The 17,105-nt window shown below is 38.0% G+C and overlaps 2 protein-coding genes across 2 annotated transcripts in view; both read left to right on the top strand.

The window, feature by feature from the left end:
* The window catches only part of LOC101351157 (arylacetamide deacetylase-like), a 17,258-nt gene extending 16,499 nt beyond the window's left edge, over window positions 1-759 (top strand). The window contains 1 exon segment of the mRNA XM_012556326.1: window positions 172-759. Within this exon segment, the coding sequence (XP_012411780.1) occupies window positions 172-759 (588 nt within the window).
* A 676-nt stretch (window positions 760-1,435) lies between these two features.
* On the top strand, window positions 1,436-15,130 carry AADAC (arylacetamide deacetylase). Its single transcript, XM_012556354.1, is given in 8 exon segments — window positions 1,436-1,573; window positions 4,029-4,251; window positions 6,554-6,623; window positions 12,835-12,916; window positions 12,918-12,989; window positions 12,991-13,029; window positions 14,538-14,919; window positions 14,922-15,130. Coding segments are annotated over 8 exon segments (1,215 nt in total).
* The last annotated feature ends 1,975 nt before the right edge of the window (window positions 15,131-17,105 follow it).

Genomic DNA, 17,105 nt, shown 5'->3' with positions numbered 1-17,105 from the left:
TAAAGACATAATAGTGAAAATTGGAAAAGTTTTTAGATACAATGTTTCATATTGTTTTCGATGATCTTTTTGCCATTTTTATCTTGTGTCAATCTACAATTTTTAAATAAAAATACATGTTTTTAAATAATAATTATTCACTTGAACAACTTATTTTAAACTGGTTTTCAGCTCTTAGATGATCCACTTGTCAAGACCAAACTCAAGATTCAGTCTCTGATTTATCCACCTCTTCAGGCTCTTGATATGGATTTGCCATCATATTGGGAAAACACACATTTTCTATTTCTGACTAAATCATTCAGGGCTCGGTTGTGGAGCGAGTGTTTTACCACAGACAGTTCCCTTGAAAAAGCCATGCTGTCCAAACAACACGTACCAGTGGAATCAAGCCACCTGTTCAAATTTGTTAATTGGAGTTCCTTGCTCCCTGAGAGGTTTAAGAAAGGTCACATTTATAAGAATCCAACTCCCAGTAGATCTGAACTGGCTAAAAAATATCCAGGGTTCCTAGATGTGAGAGCTTCACCCTGGCTGGCTGATGACAGCAAGTTGTGTAATTTACCCCTGACCTATATCATCACCTGTCAATATGACGTCTTAAGAGATGACGGACTCATGTATGTCACCTGACTTCAGAATGCTGGCATTCAGGTGACCCATAACCACACAGAGGCTGCTTTCCACACATCACTTTATCAATATTGTCATCATTATTTTAAACTCCCCTATCAAAAACTTATCAGACGTCATTGCTAATATGTTTCATATTCTGCCTGATGATGTAAATTCTGTAAGGGCAGAGACCATGGCTACCTTGTTTGCTATACTGTCACATTCTAAAATTAAGTCCATTTGTTTTCCCTATTCTAGGACAGGATCCTGGCGGCGCAGTGGTTAAGAGCTTGGCTGCTAACCAAAAGGTCGGCAGTTCAAATCCACCAGTCGCTCCTTGGAAACTCCATGGGGGCAGTTCTACTCTGTCCTCTAGGGTTGCTATCAATCAGAATCGACTCGATGACAACGGGTTTGTTTTGTTTTGTTTTGTTTTTTTTGGCATTCTTGGAGAAGTTAGAACAAGGATTATACATCCTGTATGTTTTCTATTGACAATTTTGTTAGAATTAAAGTATTCTTTAGCTAGTGATTGCTGAATACGTACTTGTTTACTGGAATAAAAACAACAGTACAGTAGCTGACAGAACTTGACAAAGATTCACGTTACTCATTGAACTTTGAACTTTTACTCGGTGTGGTTTTCTCTGGATAGCCAGTGAAATTTTAGCTCGATTATGTGGATCCTAAATCTAAGTAAGAAACTATGTATTCAGAAGCTAAGGTGGAGCTGAACACATTGGCTATTAAAGTACACTGTTCTAGCATATCAAGTTTTTTCTTTTTGTTTCCAAAGAAGGCAGCACAGAGGAACTACAGCATGGGAGGGAAATCCCTGTACCTTCTGATTGTGGGGGTCCTTGTAGCATATTATGTTTATACACCTCTCCCGGATAATTTGGAGGAGCCATGAAGAATGGTGTGGTTGGGCACACAGTTGAGAACTGCACCACATTTGGTGAGTGTGGAACTTCATGGATTCAGAGGTGCATATGCAACCATTTGAGATGGAGAACCAAGTTTTCCAGGATTCTATTCCTCGGTTATTTTGCGTTATTTATTTATTTACCTTTTTAAAATAAGTGCTGCAGCCTTTGTGTTTTTTACTGTTAAAACTTTCCTTGTTTATTTCTTCCTCTTGGCTTCCTATTTTATCCATCAGAATCATGTTAAAAAATCTCAAGACGAACAAGCAAGGAGGCATTTGAGTAGGTTTTACTAAAAAATGCTCTTTTCAGGGAGCATTCATGTCATGAAAGTGGCCGTCGTTTGACACTCCCGTCTTAGATGTTGCTTGGCATTTAAACGCCTAAAGAAATCGATCTCATCCGATTGTGCAGCACCATGTAGGTTACAAACTTGGTGTAGTCTCAGATTCAGCGTCTAGAAAGAAATGCTGTGTAGGTAGGCTGACGGGCACACGCCCAAGTCAGCTATGAGAGGCGGGACATGCAAAAATGGAAGGGGGGTCCTGGGGTGTCATGGAACCGGGCTACCTGCCAGAGCAGCTCTAGGTTTGCCCTTGAAAAAAGGCGTGGCTCGATCAGGTGCTTTGGGAGTGTTTCATATTACTTCTTGGATTATATTATCCCCCCCATTTTTCTATTATCTCTTTGCTAGAATTTAAATCAGATGGATTATGTAATTCCCAGATTACTCTTTTATTTCTCATTTACTCAACAATTCAACTCTCCGTCAAATTTTATTAGACACACAAGGACTATGCCCTCATGGAACTTACATTCTAGTGATAGAGAAATATAATAAAGCACAATCAAAAGCATGCATTATTTCAGAATGTGAGAAGTGCCTTGCAGATAAACAGGATGAAAAGAGAAGCGTGGGCAGAAGGCATGGATGGGCCTACTGTCAGAGAAAGCCTTTCTGAAGAGGAAACCTCTGCCTAGAGACTGGAAGTTTGAAAAGGAACCAGCCACCCTAAGTGTTGAGGAAAAACTTTTCCATTTAGAGCGAGCAACAAGCACAAAAGTCCCAGCTGCAAAATATTGCCAACTTCAAGAAATCATATGAGGCATTTAGGACTAATGGGGCAAGTGTTGCTATTTAATTTGGAAAGGCTAGAGGTATTATTATACAACACTTTGTGGCAATGGTTGTGAGTTTTAATTCAGTTCTATGTGCAATGTAAAGCTATTTAAGAGTTTAAAGAAGGAAACCATTTTTTCTCATAGTTTCTCTGTTTGATCTACAATTTGAGAGATGTCTTTTATTTTCTGTTGAGTCCTGCTACTAATTACTTTTTAAAATGTGTGTAAGAAAACATATTTCTAATTTGTTTAGTTTTTCTTCTTCTCTGGTCCCCTTTTATTGCAGCCTGTTCATGATTCATGAATGTGATGTATTTTCAGAGCTCTCAAAGAACACAGATTTTTACAATTATGTTAATGTTTTTCTCTTTCCTGAATTATGTGGATTTTATCTGTCACTTACTCTCTTGATTACCTTTTTATTTTTTTCCTGAAGAGTTTAGCTCAGTTTCCTCAAATGACTGGCAATCTTTGAGTATCTAAATTTATGGACAGATTATGCTATGTACATTAAATCAAGAATCACACTGCTAGATTTACGGTCGTGTTACTAGCTATGTAAAGTTGGACTGCTTAGTTAACCTTCTGCAATGATTTTCCTTATTTCTGAAATGCATGTGATTACATTGCATACCTCATTTGTAGGTGAGTCACTAAAAGTATTGAAATTAATTCAAGATTAATACACATAAAGTGCTTAGAACACGGACTTGTAGGGTGAATGGACAGGATGCAGGCAGGTATGCTGGCACTTCCTTTTGTGCCCACCCATTCCTTTCAGTCTCAACCCTGTCTCCCAGCCCCTACTGGTACCCAGTCATACCTAGCTATATCAACAAGAGCCTCCCCATCTCCAAGTAAACCACTGGCTCTGCCAGGAAGGATGTTCCCTTCCTTTGTTTTGCCAAATTCTTAAGAAAAGATCTTACTTCCAAGACTCATGAACTTGTACTTCCTGCTTGAAAACTCCTTTCTGTTTGCTACTCCCAGGGAGTTTTTGTAATTACCTGCCTGTGCTCCCAAAGTACCTCCTGCAGTGTTCTATAACAGCATCCACATTGGTTTGTAACTGTTTACTTACTTGTCTTCCCCACTTAACTCCAAGAATCTTGAAAAAAAACATGTTTCTTGTTCATCTGTGTGACCTTAATGCTTTAGTAGAGAACCTGACACTTATGGACAAAATGGGTCCTCATCCTCCTTTTTACAACCACAATAGGCTAAAACCTCCACAATTCTGATTCTTCTGAAAAGCCTGAAGAAGATTCACTTGTGAGAGATTAGTTCATCTGCACTTATTAGAGGTTAATATTTACTTATATGTCATGGTGTTTTTGAAATTTGACATTTGAATTTCGTTTTTAGGCTGCATTTCTTGACTTTCTAGGAATTAACCATTATATGGATACCTTTATGTTCTTCATGAGCTTTCCTGAAGTCCCACCAACCTCAGATGAGAATGTCACTGTGAGCGAGACGACTTTCAACAACATTCATGTCCGTGTGTACAAGCCAAAGAGGAAGTCCGCAGCGCTAAGAAGGGGTGTGTTTTACATTCATGGTGGTGGCTGGTGTCTGGGGAGTGCTGGTAAGTGACCACTTTGAAAACTCTTGTCACTGAGATAGTTTGCAAAAATTCTACAGGAATTAGTCAGTATACAATGACCTTCTGCTAGGACACTACAGTCTCTTGCCCTTGCCTTGTTCTCCTGGCAAGGTTTTACTCTGCCTAGAAGGTTCAAATCACTCTCTTCCATACATGCTTTTCTTATCAACCTCAGTAGAGTTGAGACTAACGTTTTCCTATTTTTTGCAATCAGTCTAAGAGCACATAGCTTACTATTTTTTATTTCTCTCCATTTCATATTACTGGACTGCTAGACGTGTTAATGCATTTATTCACAGATCTACTAGGTGCCAGGCAGTGTTCTAGGAGCTTTGGCTATATCTTCGAACAGATAAAAATCCTTTCTTTCCTGGAGTTTGCATTCTAATGGTCCACCACTAATACAGTGAGAAATATATAAAACATGCAGTGTGTTATAAAGTGATAAATGTAGGAAATAATAACCAAAAAAATAAAAATAAAACCAAAACACGGTGCTATCAAGTCAATCCTGACTCATGGCCAGGGTAGTCAAGATCAAGGATGCAGGCTGCAAACTTCTTGGAGTATAGTCTCAGAGTAGAAAAAGGACTACATTTACAAGTGGAAGGATTGTGATAACAACTCCAATTGTGTGACTCTGAGAAAGTCACTTAACCCTCCCGAGTCCCAGATTCCTTAATATTCATCTCTTTATTTCACATGAATGGAATACTGAGAGTGTAGAGATTAACCCGTTGCTGTCAAGTCAATTCCAACTCAAAGCAACCCTATAGGACAGAGTAAAACTCCCCCATAAGGTTTCCAAGGAGTGGCTGGTAGATTTGAACTCTTGACCTTTTGGTTAGTAGCAGAGTTCTCAACCACTGTACCACCAGGGCTCCGTGGACATTGAATTGGGGTCTAAATTAAGAACCCTGAACTCCAGAGAGTAAGAATGAATTAGTCCAGACGCGAAATGTCACAAGGTTGAAATTAAACAAAATGTGTCAATTGATGTGGGAAGTTAGCACACAGAGAGAGATTAGTTGGCTCTAAGATGATTGTCTTGTTTGCACTAGGATGGCTGAGAGGGTGATGGCAGACCCCTGGGAAACACAGACATAAGATTTGGGTGGAAGAATAAGCTACAAGAAAAGTGTGGAGAAGAAATGATCAAAGAGATAATAAACTGAAAAGAAAACCAAAGGAAGTGAGAGTCTCAAGGGATAGGCAGTAATACAAAGTACTGAGTGATACAGAGATGTTAGGTAAGATAAGGATGGAAGCATGTCTCTTGGACATTGAACTTTTTGTGTTGATCTTGTTCAGGAGAAATTTGACAGAATATTCACATAGAAACACACTGCGTCAAGCAAAAAGCGGGAGTTAAGAATGTGGAAAGACTGATTGCTGGCCTTAAAGGGACTTAGTTTTGAAAGGAATAGACAATAGAATAATATATTGAAATAAATCAAAAGGAGAGTTAAGTAAGAGCATTTTATTTTATTTTTTATTTTGAGAGACACGAACAGTTTGGAAGACTGAAGGAAATAAAGGCAATAAATAGAAATATGCTGGAGCAATAGATGGGCTGGGAGTGTTGACCGATGGAGGAGCATACCAAAGGAATAAAGGCAGCAGATTCAGAGCATGGGGAAAAGATTTGATATGGATAGGAAGGTTGGAAATGGATGAGAAGAGCATTAAGCCTTCCTCCAAGACAAGAAAAAAGAGGCTAGGACAGACCTAAGCCAGATACATTTTTAGGATGGCAGTGCAGATGTGAGCAGTAAATGAAAAATTCCAGCTTCCCGTTTTCTGTATATTAAGGAGGCATAATTGTATCCCAGTTATTTTCAGAAGTTTTTCTATTGTTCCCATGCAGACTTAGTTGGACCCTCTCTGTTACCACAATTCCTTCTATATCTCCTTGGCTCATCTATCTGACCATACACTGGTCAAGCCAGGGGCAATATTTCTTCCATTAAGGGAGGTGGGGCTAGTCTTGTTGAGAGTAAAGCCAGTTTAGAAGAACCAGGGACGAAATATTTAGGATGGAAGAGAAAGGAGACAAAGGGCAATTAGGAGGTTTACTGAGAAAATCACATTTCACGGAGTTGCGGATGGTGGTTTCTCATGGATTCATCCAGTGTTATTAATATGTCTCCTGAGCATTTTAATGTGGCACAAGTGGTGAACTGCAGGAATATAAAACAAGCACAGTAGGATTTCAGTGGAGAAAACCTCCTTCTCTTCATTTGTCTGTTCTCACTGACATCCTGCTTTTACTCCTTTATTTCAGCATTACATATTTATGACATGCTGTCGAGATGGACAGCAGCCAGACTTGATGCTGTTGTCGTATCAACCAAGTAAGAATGCTGTTGGTTTGTTTATAGACCTTACATGTCAAGATTCTCTCAGCTTTCTTGGTGAATGCATAATTATCTCAAAAATAAATGATTCCCAGTTGAGACAAAGTAGATGATAGAAAGTAAAGAAAGACCTACCCTGATTAGAGTCAGAGAAAATAAAGACAAAAAACCTCGTGTGTGCGTGTCTGTGTGTCTGTGTGTTGTTCAGGCAGGAATGAAAAGCTGAGAGTAAAGAGTTTTCATGTAAATTTAAACTGTATCACCCACGGGCATAATTACTTTACTGGATTTCCTCTCAACCCTTAATTTGCATTGTCTTTATAAATAACCACCCCGGAGTCAGAAGACAACGGATAAAAGTGCATCATAAATATTCTTACCTCCGAGTCATTATGAAGATTATGTGATAACATTTTTGAACTGAACTTAGCCCAGGGGTCTGCCAATTGATGAGTCTAAAATATTAACATTTATTATCAATTAAATAAATAAACCCACAAAACCAAAGAATTAGTGTCAAATTGTGTTAGATCAATAATCAGTGTTAGAAAAGAACTCTTAGGGAAAGATTAACAAATAGGACTGGGTTGCTCGGTAGACCAGGCCAAAGCTACTGCACCTGTTTAAATGCAAACTTCAGATAATGCAGGAAGAGTTAAGAAATAGCATCGTCACAATCATTTGTCAAGTGAACTCCTTACTATAAACTTAAAACATAGTCATGCTCAAAATTTGGCTGTAAGTGATCACTAATAAATGTAGTAATTAGGTAGAATAAAATTTTTTTAAGTTATTAGAAAATATAACCTTATCCTAAGATTTGCATCCCAACTTTATTTTTAACGATGGTAAGTCAAACAACATTGAAAGACATAAATCTGTGCTTGATTCATTGAAATAACTAATAAATAACATGTACTTAAAAATAAAATATACTTTTAAATTTTTATGCAAGCACAAGCCTCGTCTTTGAATATATTCTTATATATTTAAATCAAAGTTAAATTATTTAACTTTAATTATAAAAAATCCCCCCCACATCTGTCAGTTTGTCATACTATGGGGGCTTGCGTGTTGCTGTGATGCTGGAAGCTATGCCACTAGTATTCAAAACCAGCAGGGTCACCCATGGTGGACAGGTTTCAGCTGAGCTTCCAGACTAAGACAGTCTAGGAAGAAGGACCTGGCAGTCTACTTCTGAAAAGAATTAGCCAGTGAAAACCTTATGAAGAGCTGTGGAACATTGTCTGATATAGTGCCGGAAGATGAGCCCCTCAGGTTGGAAGGCACTCGAAAGACGAGTGGGGAAGAGCTGCTTCCTCAAAGTAGAGTCCACCTTAATGACGTGGATGAAGTCAAGCCTTCAAGACCTTCATTTGCTGATGTGGCGTGACTCAAAACGAGAAGAAACAGCTGCAAACATCCATTAATAATCGGAACGTGGACTGTACGAAGTATGAATCTAGGAAGATTGGAAATCGTCAAAAATGAAATGAAACACATAAACAGCATTATCCTAGGCATTAGTGAGCTGAAATGCGCTGGTATTGGCCATTTTGAATTGGACAGTCATATGGTCTACTATGCCAAGAATGACAACTTGAAGAGAAATGGTGTTGCATTCATTGTCAAAAAGAACATTTCAAGGTCTATCAGCGTCTGAAGTACGACACTGTCAGTAATAGGATAATATCCATACGCCTACAAGGAAGACCAGTTGATACCAGTATTATTCAAATTTACACACAAACCACTAAGGCCAAAGATGAAGAAATTATAAGTTTTCACCAACTTCTGCAGTCTGAAATTGATCGAACATGAATCAGGATGCATTGATAATTACTGGTGATTGGAATATGAAAGTTGGAAACAAAGAAGAAGGATTGGTAGTTGGAAAATATGGCCTTGGTGATAGAAATGATGCTGGGGATCACATGACAGAATTTTGCAAGACCAGTGACTTCTTCATTGCAAATACCTTTTTTCACCAACATAAATGGGGACTATACATGTGGACTTTACCAGACAGAATACACAGGAATCAAATTGACTACATCTGTGGAAAGAGACGATGGAAAAGCTCAACGTCATGAGTCAGAACAAGGCCATCAATTGCTCATATGCAAGTTCAAGTTGAAACTGAAGAAAATTAGAACAAGTCCATGAGAGCCAAAGTACGACCTTGAGTATATCCCACCTGAATTTAGAGATCATCTCAAGAATAGATTTGACATGTTGAACACACTAATGACCAAAGACCAGAAGAGTTGTGAAATGACGTCAGGGACATTATACATGAAGAAAGCAAGAGATCATTAAAAAGACAGGGAAAGAAAGAAAAGACCAAAATGGATGTCAGAAGAGACTCTGAAACTTGCTCTGGAACATTGAGTAGCTAAAGCAAAAGGAAGAAATGATAAAGCAAAAGAACTGAACAAAAGATTTCAAAGGGCGGCTTAAGAAGACAAAGACCTGGAGAGAAAATCAAAAGGGAAGAACAAGTTCGGCATTTCTCAAGCTGAAAGAACTGAAGAAAAAATTCAAGACTCAAGTTGCAATCTTGAAGGATTCTATGGGGAAAATATTAAATGACACAGAAAGCATCAAAAGAAGATGGAAGGAATACACAGAGTCACTGTACCAAAAAGAACTGGTCGATATTCAACCATTTCAGGAGGTAACATATAATCAGGAACCCATGATACTGAAAGAAGAAGTCCAAGCTGCACTGAAGGCATTGGGGAAAAACAAGGCTCCAAGAATTGACAAAATACCAGCTGAGATGTTTCAACAAGCAGATGCACCGCTGGAAGTGCTCACTTGTCTATGCCAAGAAATTTGGAAGACAAAAACCTGGCCAACTGACTGGAAGAGATCCATATTTATGCCTATTCCCAAGAAAGGGTGATCCCACTGAATGCGGGAATTATCAAACAATATCTTTAATATCACAAACAAGTAACATTTTGTTGAAGATCATTCAAAAGTGGCTATAGCAGTATATCAAAGGTGAACTGCCAGAAATTCAAGCTGGATTCAGAAGAGGATGTGCAACCGGGGGTATCATTGCTGATGTCAGATGGATCCTGGCTGAAAGCAGAGAATACCAGAAAGATGTTTACCTGTGTTTTACTGACTATGCAAAGGCATTCATTTGACTGTGTGGATCATAACAAATTATGGATAACATTGTGAAGAAAGGGAATTCCAGAACACTTAATTGTGCTCATGAGGAACCTGTACATAGATAAAGAGGCAGTTGTTCAAACAGAATAAGGGGATACTGTGTGCTTTAAAGTCAGGAAAAGTGTGCATCAGGGTTGTATCCTGTCACTGTACTTATTCAATCTATATATATGCTGAGCAAATAATCCGAGAAGCTGGAGTATATGAAGAAGAACAAGGCATCAGGGTTGGAGGAAGACTTATTAACAACCTGATATATGCAGATGACACAACCTTGCTTGCTGAAAGTGAAGAGGACTTGAAGCACTTACTGATGAAGATCAAAGACCGTGGCCTTCAGTATGGATTACACCTCAACATAAAGAAAACAAAAATCCTCACAACTGGACCAATAAAGACCAAAAAGATTGAAGTTGCTAAGGATTTCCTTTTACTTAGATCCACAATCAACATCCATGGAAGCAACAGTCAAGAAATCAAAAGATACATTGCATTGGGCAAATCTGCTGCAAAAGACCTCTTTAAAGTGTTAAAAAGCAAAGTTTTTAATCACCTCATATGCATGCGAAAGCTGGATGATGAATAAGGAAGACCAAAGAAGAATTGATGCCTTTGAATTGCAGTGTTGACGAAGATTATTGAACATGCCACAGACTGCCAAAAGAACAAACAAGTCTCTCTTGGAGGAAGTACAACCAGAATGCTCCTTGGAAGCAAGGATGGCGAGACTAAGTCTCCCATGCTTTGGACATGTTGTCAGAAGGGATCAGTCCCTGGAGAAGGACATCATGCTTGGTAGAGTGGAGGGTCAGCAAAAAAGAGGAAGACCCTTGACAGATGGATTGACACAGTGGCTGCAACAATGGTCTCAAGTATAACAACGATTGTGAGGATGGCACAGGATGGGGCAGTGTTTCATTCTGTCATGCATAGGGTGGCAATGCATCAGAACCAACTCGATGGCACCTAACAATAACAACAACAAAATTATAAAAATTGGTAATTATGACTATATTGACATTAAGAAGGCCAATAAGCACAGGAAAAAATGCTCAATATCATCAGCCACCAGGAAAATGCAAATCATAACCACAATGAAATACTACTTCACACCCACTAGGATGACTATAATTTTAAAAAAAAGATAATAACAGGTGTTGGTGAGGACATGGAGAAATTGGACGGTACCGTACTGATGGTAGGAATGTAAAAATGGTGCAGTTATGGTGGAAAACCGTTTGGCAGTTCCTCAAAAAGTTAAACCTAGAGTGACTTATGACTCAGCAATTTCACTTCTAAGTATATGTTCAAGAGAAATGAAAACATATGTCCATACAAAAACTGGTACATGCATGTTCGTGACAGCATTATTCATAAAACCCCAAAAGTAGAAACAACCAAAACGTCCATCAAGTAATAAACAAATCTATAGAATATAGTATATTCATACAATGGAATATTATTTGTCAATAAAAAGAAATGCTGCCACATGAATAAACCTTTAAATCATTATGCTAAGCGAGAGAAACCAGTCATAATAGAATACATATTGTATGATTCTGCTTATGTGAAATAGCCATAATGGGAAAATCTATAGAGACAGAAAGGAGGTCAGCCTACAGCTGGAGGTGAGGAGCAGGGGGAAATGGAGAGTGACTATTAGTGGGTACAAGGTTTCTCTTTATATAAAAATGTTCTCAAATTGATTGTGGTGATAGTTGCGCAACTCTTAATACCCTAAAGACCATTGAATTGTACACTTTAAAAGGAAGGATTGGGTAGTATGTAAATTATATCTCAACAAAGAGGTTACATAAAAATATAAATACAAGAGTTAAAATGCATAACATATAGATATATGAATCTGTATCTATTTATCTATCTATATCTATCTGTCTATCTATCTCCACTGGTATCCAAAAAATATAAACAACTACTAATTAACAGAAGTACAGAAAAATGCATGAAAAGGCAATTTACAAAAAGCATATTCAAATGGCTAATAAACATAGGAAAAGTTAGTTTATGTCAGGAAAGTGTAAATGAAGGCCGAAAGGAAATACCCACATACACCCAATATTAGAGCTAAAATGAAAAAGATGTAAAATACCAAGAGTTGGCAATGAAAGACAGCAACAGAAACTTTTATGTACTGTGGGTTCAACAACACATTGGTACAACGATTTTGTAAAACTCTTCAACAATATTGACTAAAGCTAAACATGTATGCATAACTCTGTGACCAGCAATAGCATTCATGGGTGTATATCAACAGAAATACATATTTTTACTGCAGCATATACTAGAATGTTCATAAGAGCACTGTGTGTGAAAACTCAAGATTGCAAACAGCCCAGATGCCCACCAACATTTTAACGGTTAAATGAATTGCCGTATATTCAGAAAATAGAATACTATATAGGAATATGGCTATATACTGTATATGTACATGAGTCTCAAAGACATAATGTTGAACAAATAAAACCAGACACAAAGAGTCCAGACCATATGATTCTATTTATTTAATGGGCAAAAACAGGCAAAATTAATCTATACTGTTAGTGGCTACTTTTGGGTTTGGGAAGACTAATGAGACTGTAAGGGAGGTTTCTGGGGTGTTTGCAATGTTCTGTTTCATTATCTGGGTGCTGGCTATACAGCTGTGTTCAGTTTGAAAATTAATAGAGTGATGTGCTTATGATATGTACACTTCCAAACCAAAAAAACCAAACCCATTGCCGTTGAGTTGATTCCGACTCATTGCAACCCTATAGGACAGAGTAGAATTGCCCCAAGGAGTTTAGCAAGGAGCACCTGGTGGATTCGAACTGCCAACCTTTTGGTTGGCAGCTGAACTCTTAACAACTACACCACCAGGGTACACTTCCAGAATGTATAAAGAAAAAAAAAACAATTGCTGACGAGTTGACTGACTCATGGAAACCCAAGTGTTGTATGCTTTAATAAAAAGTAAGAAAATAAGACAAATGACATTTAAAAAAAATATATTTTCTCTCCACAGCTACAGATTAGCACCTAAGTATCACTTCCCAATTCAATTTGAAGATGTATATAATGCCTTACCGTGGTTCTTGCGCAAAAAAGTTCTTGCGCAAAAAAGTTCTTGCAGAATATGGCGTGAATCCTGAAAGAACTGGCGTTTCTGGAGACAGTGCGCGGGGGGAATTTAGCCGCAGCTGTAACGCGACAGATTGACGCTCATCTTTTTTTTAAAGTACTGTACTTATAAACATATTCAATGCATATATTAAAATATAAATGTAAATATAAGTATAGGAATTTATTTTGGAAATATTAAAGAATATTGAGAAGAATTGTCTAAAATGTCAAAATGTCATGTTTATATGAATCCAATTTATGCTAGTTTCAAGCTATTGGAAGTATTTGAAGCCTATCCAATAATATCTACATTCATATATAAAGTGTATACATATATAACATATACATACATGTTTTACAATATATTATGGATTCTGAAAACATATACAAACATTGCATTTTAAAGAAATGTTTTCAAAAATTAAAACATATTTTCTAACATTTCGTTCCAACTTATATTTTTCTTGCCTACTCTGGTTTTCGTGTACCTCATTGAAGACTACTGATTTTTATGAATATTAGAACATTCAGCCTGATGCAGGTAAGGGTGATGCTAACAGAATGTTTCACACGGAGACCCTGCCCAAATCACCAAAAATCATACTTCACTTTAGCATCAGACTCATTAGAAATCCTTATTAGTGGATCCTTCCTCTCCATAGCAAAGCTTACTGGTATGTTGTTATTCTTAGGTGTCATCGAGTGATTTTTGACTCATAGCCAACTCATGTAACAGAGTTGAACGGCCCTGTGAGATTTTCTTGGCTGTAATCTTTACAGAAAATCACCAGATTTTCCTCCCACGCAGCTGCTGGGTGGGTTCAAACCTCCAACCTTTCGGCTAGCAGCTGAGCACTTAACTGTTGGAGCCACCAGGGCTCCTTACTTGTTGGTATGTAGGATATTTAAAGATATTCTTACATGAACAAAAGAGAATAATATGAAAGTCAACTTTATGAAGTTCTTCTGGTTGTCATTCTTGGAAGTAGGGGGGACGATTTTTTAAAATTATCAATTAGGTTCTTTTGCATCATCCATGAGGAAAACAGGAAAGATGATTTTCTTTAAATTAAAAGTATGTTCTAATTAAGGAACATCTAGTTATAGAAAGGAGCCCTGGTGGAATAGTGGTTAAAAGCTATGGTGAGCTATGGCTGGCAGCTAACCAAAAGGTCAGCAGTTCAAATCCACCAGCTGCTCCTTGGAAACCAGATGGGGCAGCTCTACTCTGTCCTAGAGGATCACTATGAGTCAGAATCAACTCGACGGCAAGTTTTTTGTTTTTTGTTTAGTTATAGAAAACGTCCCTGGGTGGCGCAAACGTTTTGCTCTTGGGGTAGTCGGCTTTGTAAAGACTGCAGCCAAGAAAACCCTATGGAGCTCAGTTTTGCTCTGTAACACATGGGGTTGCCATGAGTCAGAATCTCAACAGCAATGGGTTTCAGTTATAGAAGCCCATTATGAAAGTCTGCTGAGATGGTATGTTTCATTTATCACTGAAGAGTTTTTGAGAAATATTAATTTATATAGAGAATATCTTGTTATAGTTATTCTGTTGTTTTAAAATGCAAACAATTTGTGTGAGTTATCTTGATTATTTTTCAGCTCTTAGATGACCCAGATGTCAAGATCAAACTCAAGATTCAGTCTTTAATTTATCCTGCCCTTCAGCCGCTTGATGTAGACTCACCATCATATCAAGAAAACGCACATTTTCCAGTTCTCTCCAAATCACTCATGGTCAGGTTCTGGAGTGAGTATTTTACTGTAGACGGATCACTTGAAAAAGCCATGCTTTCGAACCAGCATATCCCTGTGGCAGTGAGTCATCTATTCAAGTTTATTAACTGGAGTTCCTTGCTCCCTGAGAGGTTTAAAAAAGGACATGTTTACAAAACTCCAACTTATGATAGTTCTGAGCTATCAAACAAGTATCCAGGGTTCCTGGATGTGAGGGCAGCCCCCTTGTTGGCTGATGATAACAAACTGATTTACCCCTGACCTATGTTGTCACCTGTCAATATGACGTCTTAAGGGACGATGGGCTCATGTATGTCACCAGACTTCGAAAGGCTGGAGTTCAGGTGACCCATATCCACGCTGAGGATGGATTCCACGGCACATTTGCATTTCTGGAATTGAAAATTAGCTCCAGGATGATAAATCAATATATTAGTTGGCTAAGGGAAAATCTATAGCAAAACATTTATCAATGATATATTTTTAAAATAAAGTAGATATAAAAACATCAGAATATTCAAATATTAGAAATGGGTCTTTCTTGGAAACGGTCAACTTAAAGTCCACATACACATAAAAATTCTTATTGTAAATAGCCACTTTTCTGTTGCTACTTTGTACTTTGAGGGATTTCATTCAATTTTCCACATTGTCTAACTACTATTTCTATTAGATTTTTTCCTCTTGTATTTTTAATCTTATTTTCTCAAGATTTTATTTTCTTATATACCCACTCTTCTGTGTTGGCCACTATTTGCAATTGCAGGAAGATAAATATAAGCAAATATTGCCTGCCTGGGTAATGTCAAGTCTTAACCAATGTGCATTTAGGGTCCGAAGTACTCCTAATCACTGATATGAGTTCATTGCCAACTCTCTTCAATACTATAAAGCCATTTCATTACGACCATAAATTGCTCTTCTGCTATGTAAATCTTCTGGAATCCAAGTACCAAGTGTTACACTATTTCATGTTAAAAATCGCCATGGCACTTTGGGGAATTAGTCATATTATATTTAGAGGGAACTTAGAGAACATGAGTGATACAAACAGTCGACACACTCGGATGTCAACCAAAAGTTTGGCCATTCGAGTTCACCCAGACGCACCTCAGAAAAAAGGCCTGGCAATCTGCTTCTGGGAAAAATATCAGCCATTGAAAACCCTATAAAGCATAGTTCTACTTTGACACACATGGGGTTGCCATGAGTCAGAATGGACTTAATGACACAGTTTATATATACATACATATGTATATATATGTAAAGAATCTGAATTTTAATAAAGGCCAAATGGGTCTTAGGTATGAGAAAAGACCTTGTTAGTAACAGTCAAAGACTACAGATGTGGAAGTAGCTGACCAATGACAGAAAAGCACGGAAAACTTTAATCTGTGAATAGTCCATCCTGATATTGCAGAGACAAAGGTCAACTAAAATTGATTGTTTGTCAGTGCTGGGTAGAATTAGTTGTATTTGACCATGACCTGTATACCAAGAAACACAGACACACACACAAAAAATACCTCATTGCCCTCGAGTGGATTCTGATTCATAGCAACCCTATGGGACAGAGTAGAACTGCCCCATAGGGTTTCTAAGGAGCAGCTGGTGGATTTGAACTGCCGACCTTTTGGTTAGCAGCACAGAGCTCCTACCCACTGGGCCACCAGGGACTGTAACCTGTATAATATGTTCTAATTATGAAGAAGCAGAGCCAGAGGCAGTCTTCGGGTCTGCAGGGTCCCCACTTAGTCATCAGGAGCCAAGGTTTCTTCTTTTTGTTCATCTTTCTTACAAACCCATAATACAATTATTGTACATCTGGGTACCACCTTAAAAATCTGCATAGGCAGGAAGGGAGTTTAGCAAAAGATGGGTTACGTTGGAGGCCATTCCATTTTATCAGAAAACAGGAGCAATCTCAGAAGCTCCAACCAACAGGCTTATCCTTATATCTTACTTTCAAGGACTGTGTCACATGGCTAGCACGAGCTACAAGGAATTCTGAAAAATGGAGAATTTGTAGTTGAGTTTCTTGGATTTTCTTACACTAAGAAAGAAAAAAAAAAAAAGCGGACAGACAACTAACCAGCCGCTCCTTGGAAACCCTATGGGGCAGTTCTCCTCTGTCCTATAGGGTTGCTATGAGTTGGAATTGACTCGATGGTAGGGTATTATAATAAAATAAAAAATATAAACTTTTTTTGGAAAGCCTCATCCCTGGGTGGTGCAAATGGCTACACACTCTGCTAACCGAGATATTGGAGGTTGGAGTCCACCTAGAGGCACGTTGGAAGAAAGGCTGGGTGACCTATTTCTGAAAAAATCAGCCATTGAAAATCCTATGGAGTGCAATTCTACTCTGACAGACATGGAGTCACCAGGAGTGGAATTGCTTAAGACCACTTAGAACTTAAGTCTTACACAAAA

Source organism: Trichechus manatus, unplaced genomic scaffold (genome assembly GCF_000243295.1).
Source record: "Trichechus manatus latirostris isolate Lorelei unplaced genomic scaffold, TriManLat1.0 scaffold00062, whole genome shotgun sequence".
NCBI lineage: Eukaryota > Metazoa > Chordata > Mammalia > Sirenia > Trichechidae > Trichechus > Trichechus manatus.
The sequence above is the reverse complement of the archived record's forward strand: the minus strand, read 5'-3'. Positions and strand labels throughout refer to the sequence as shown.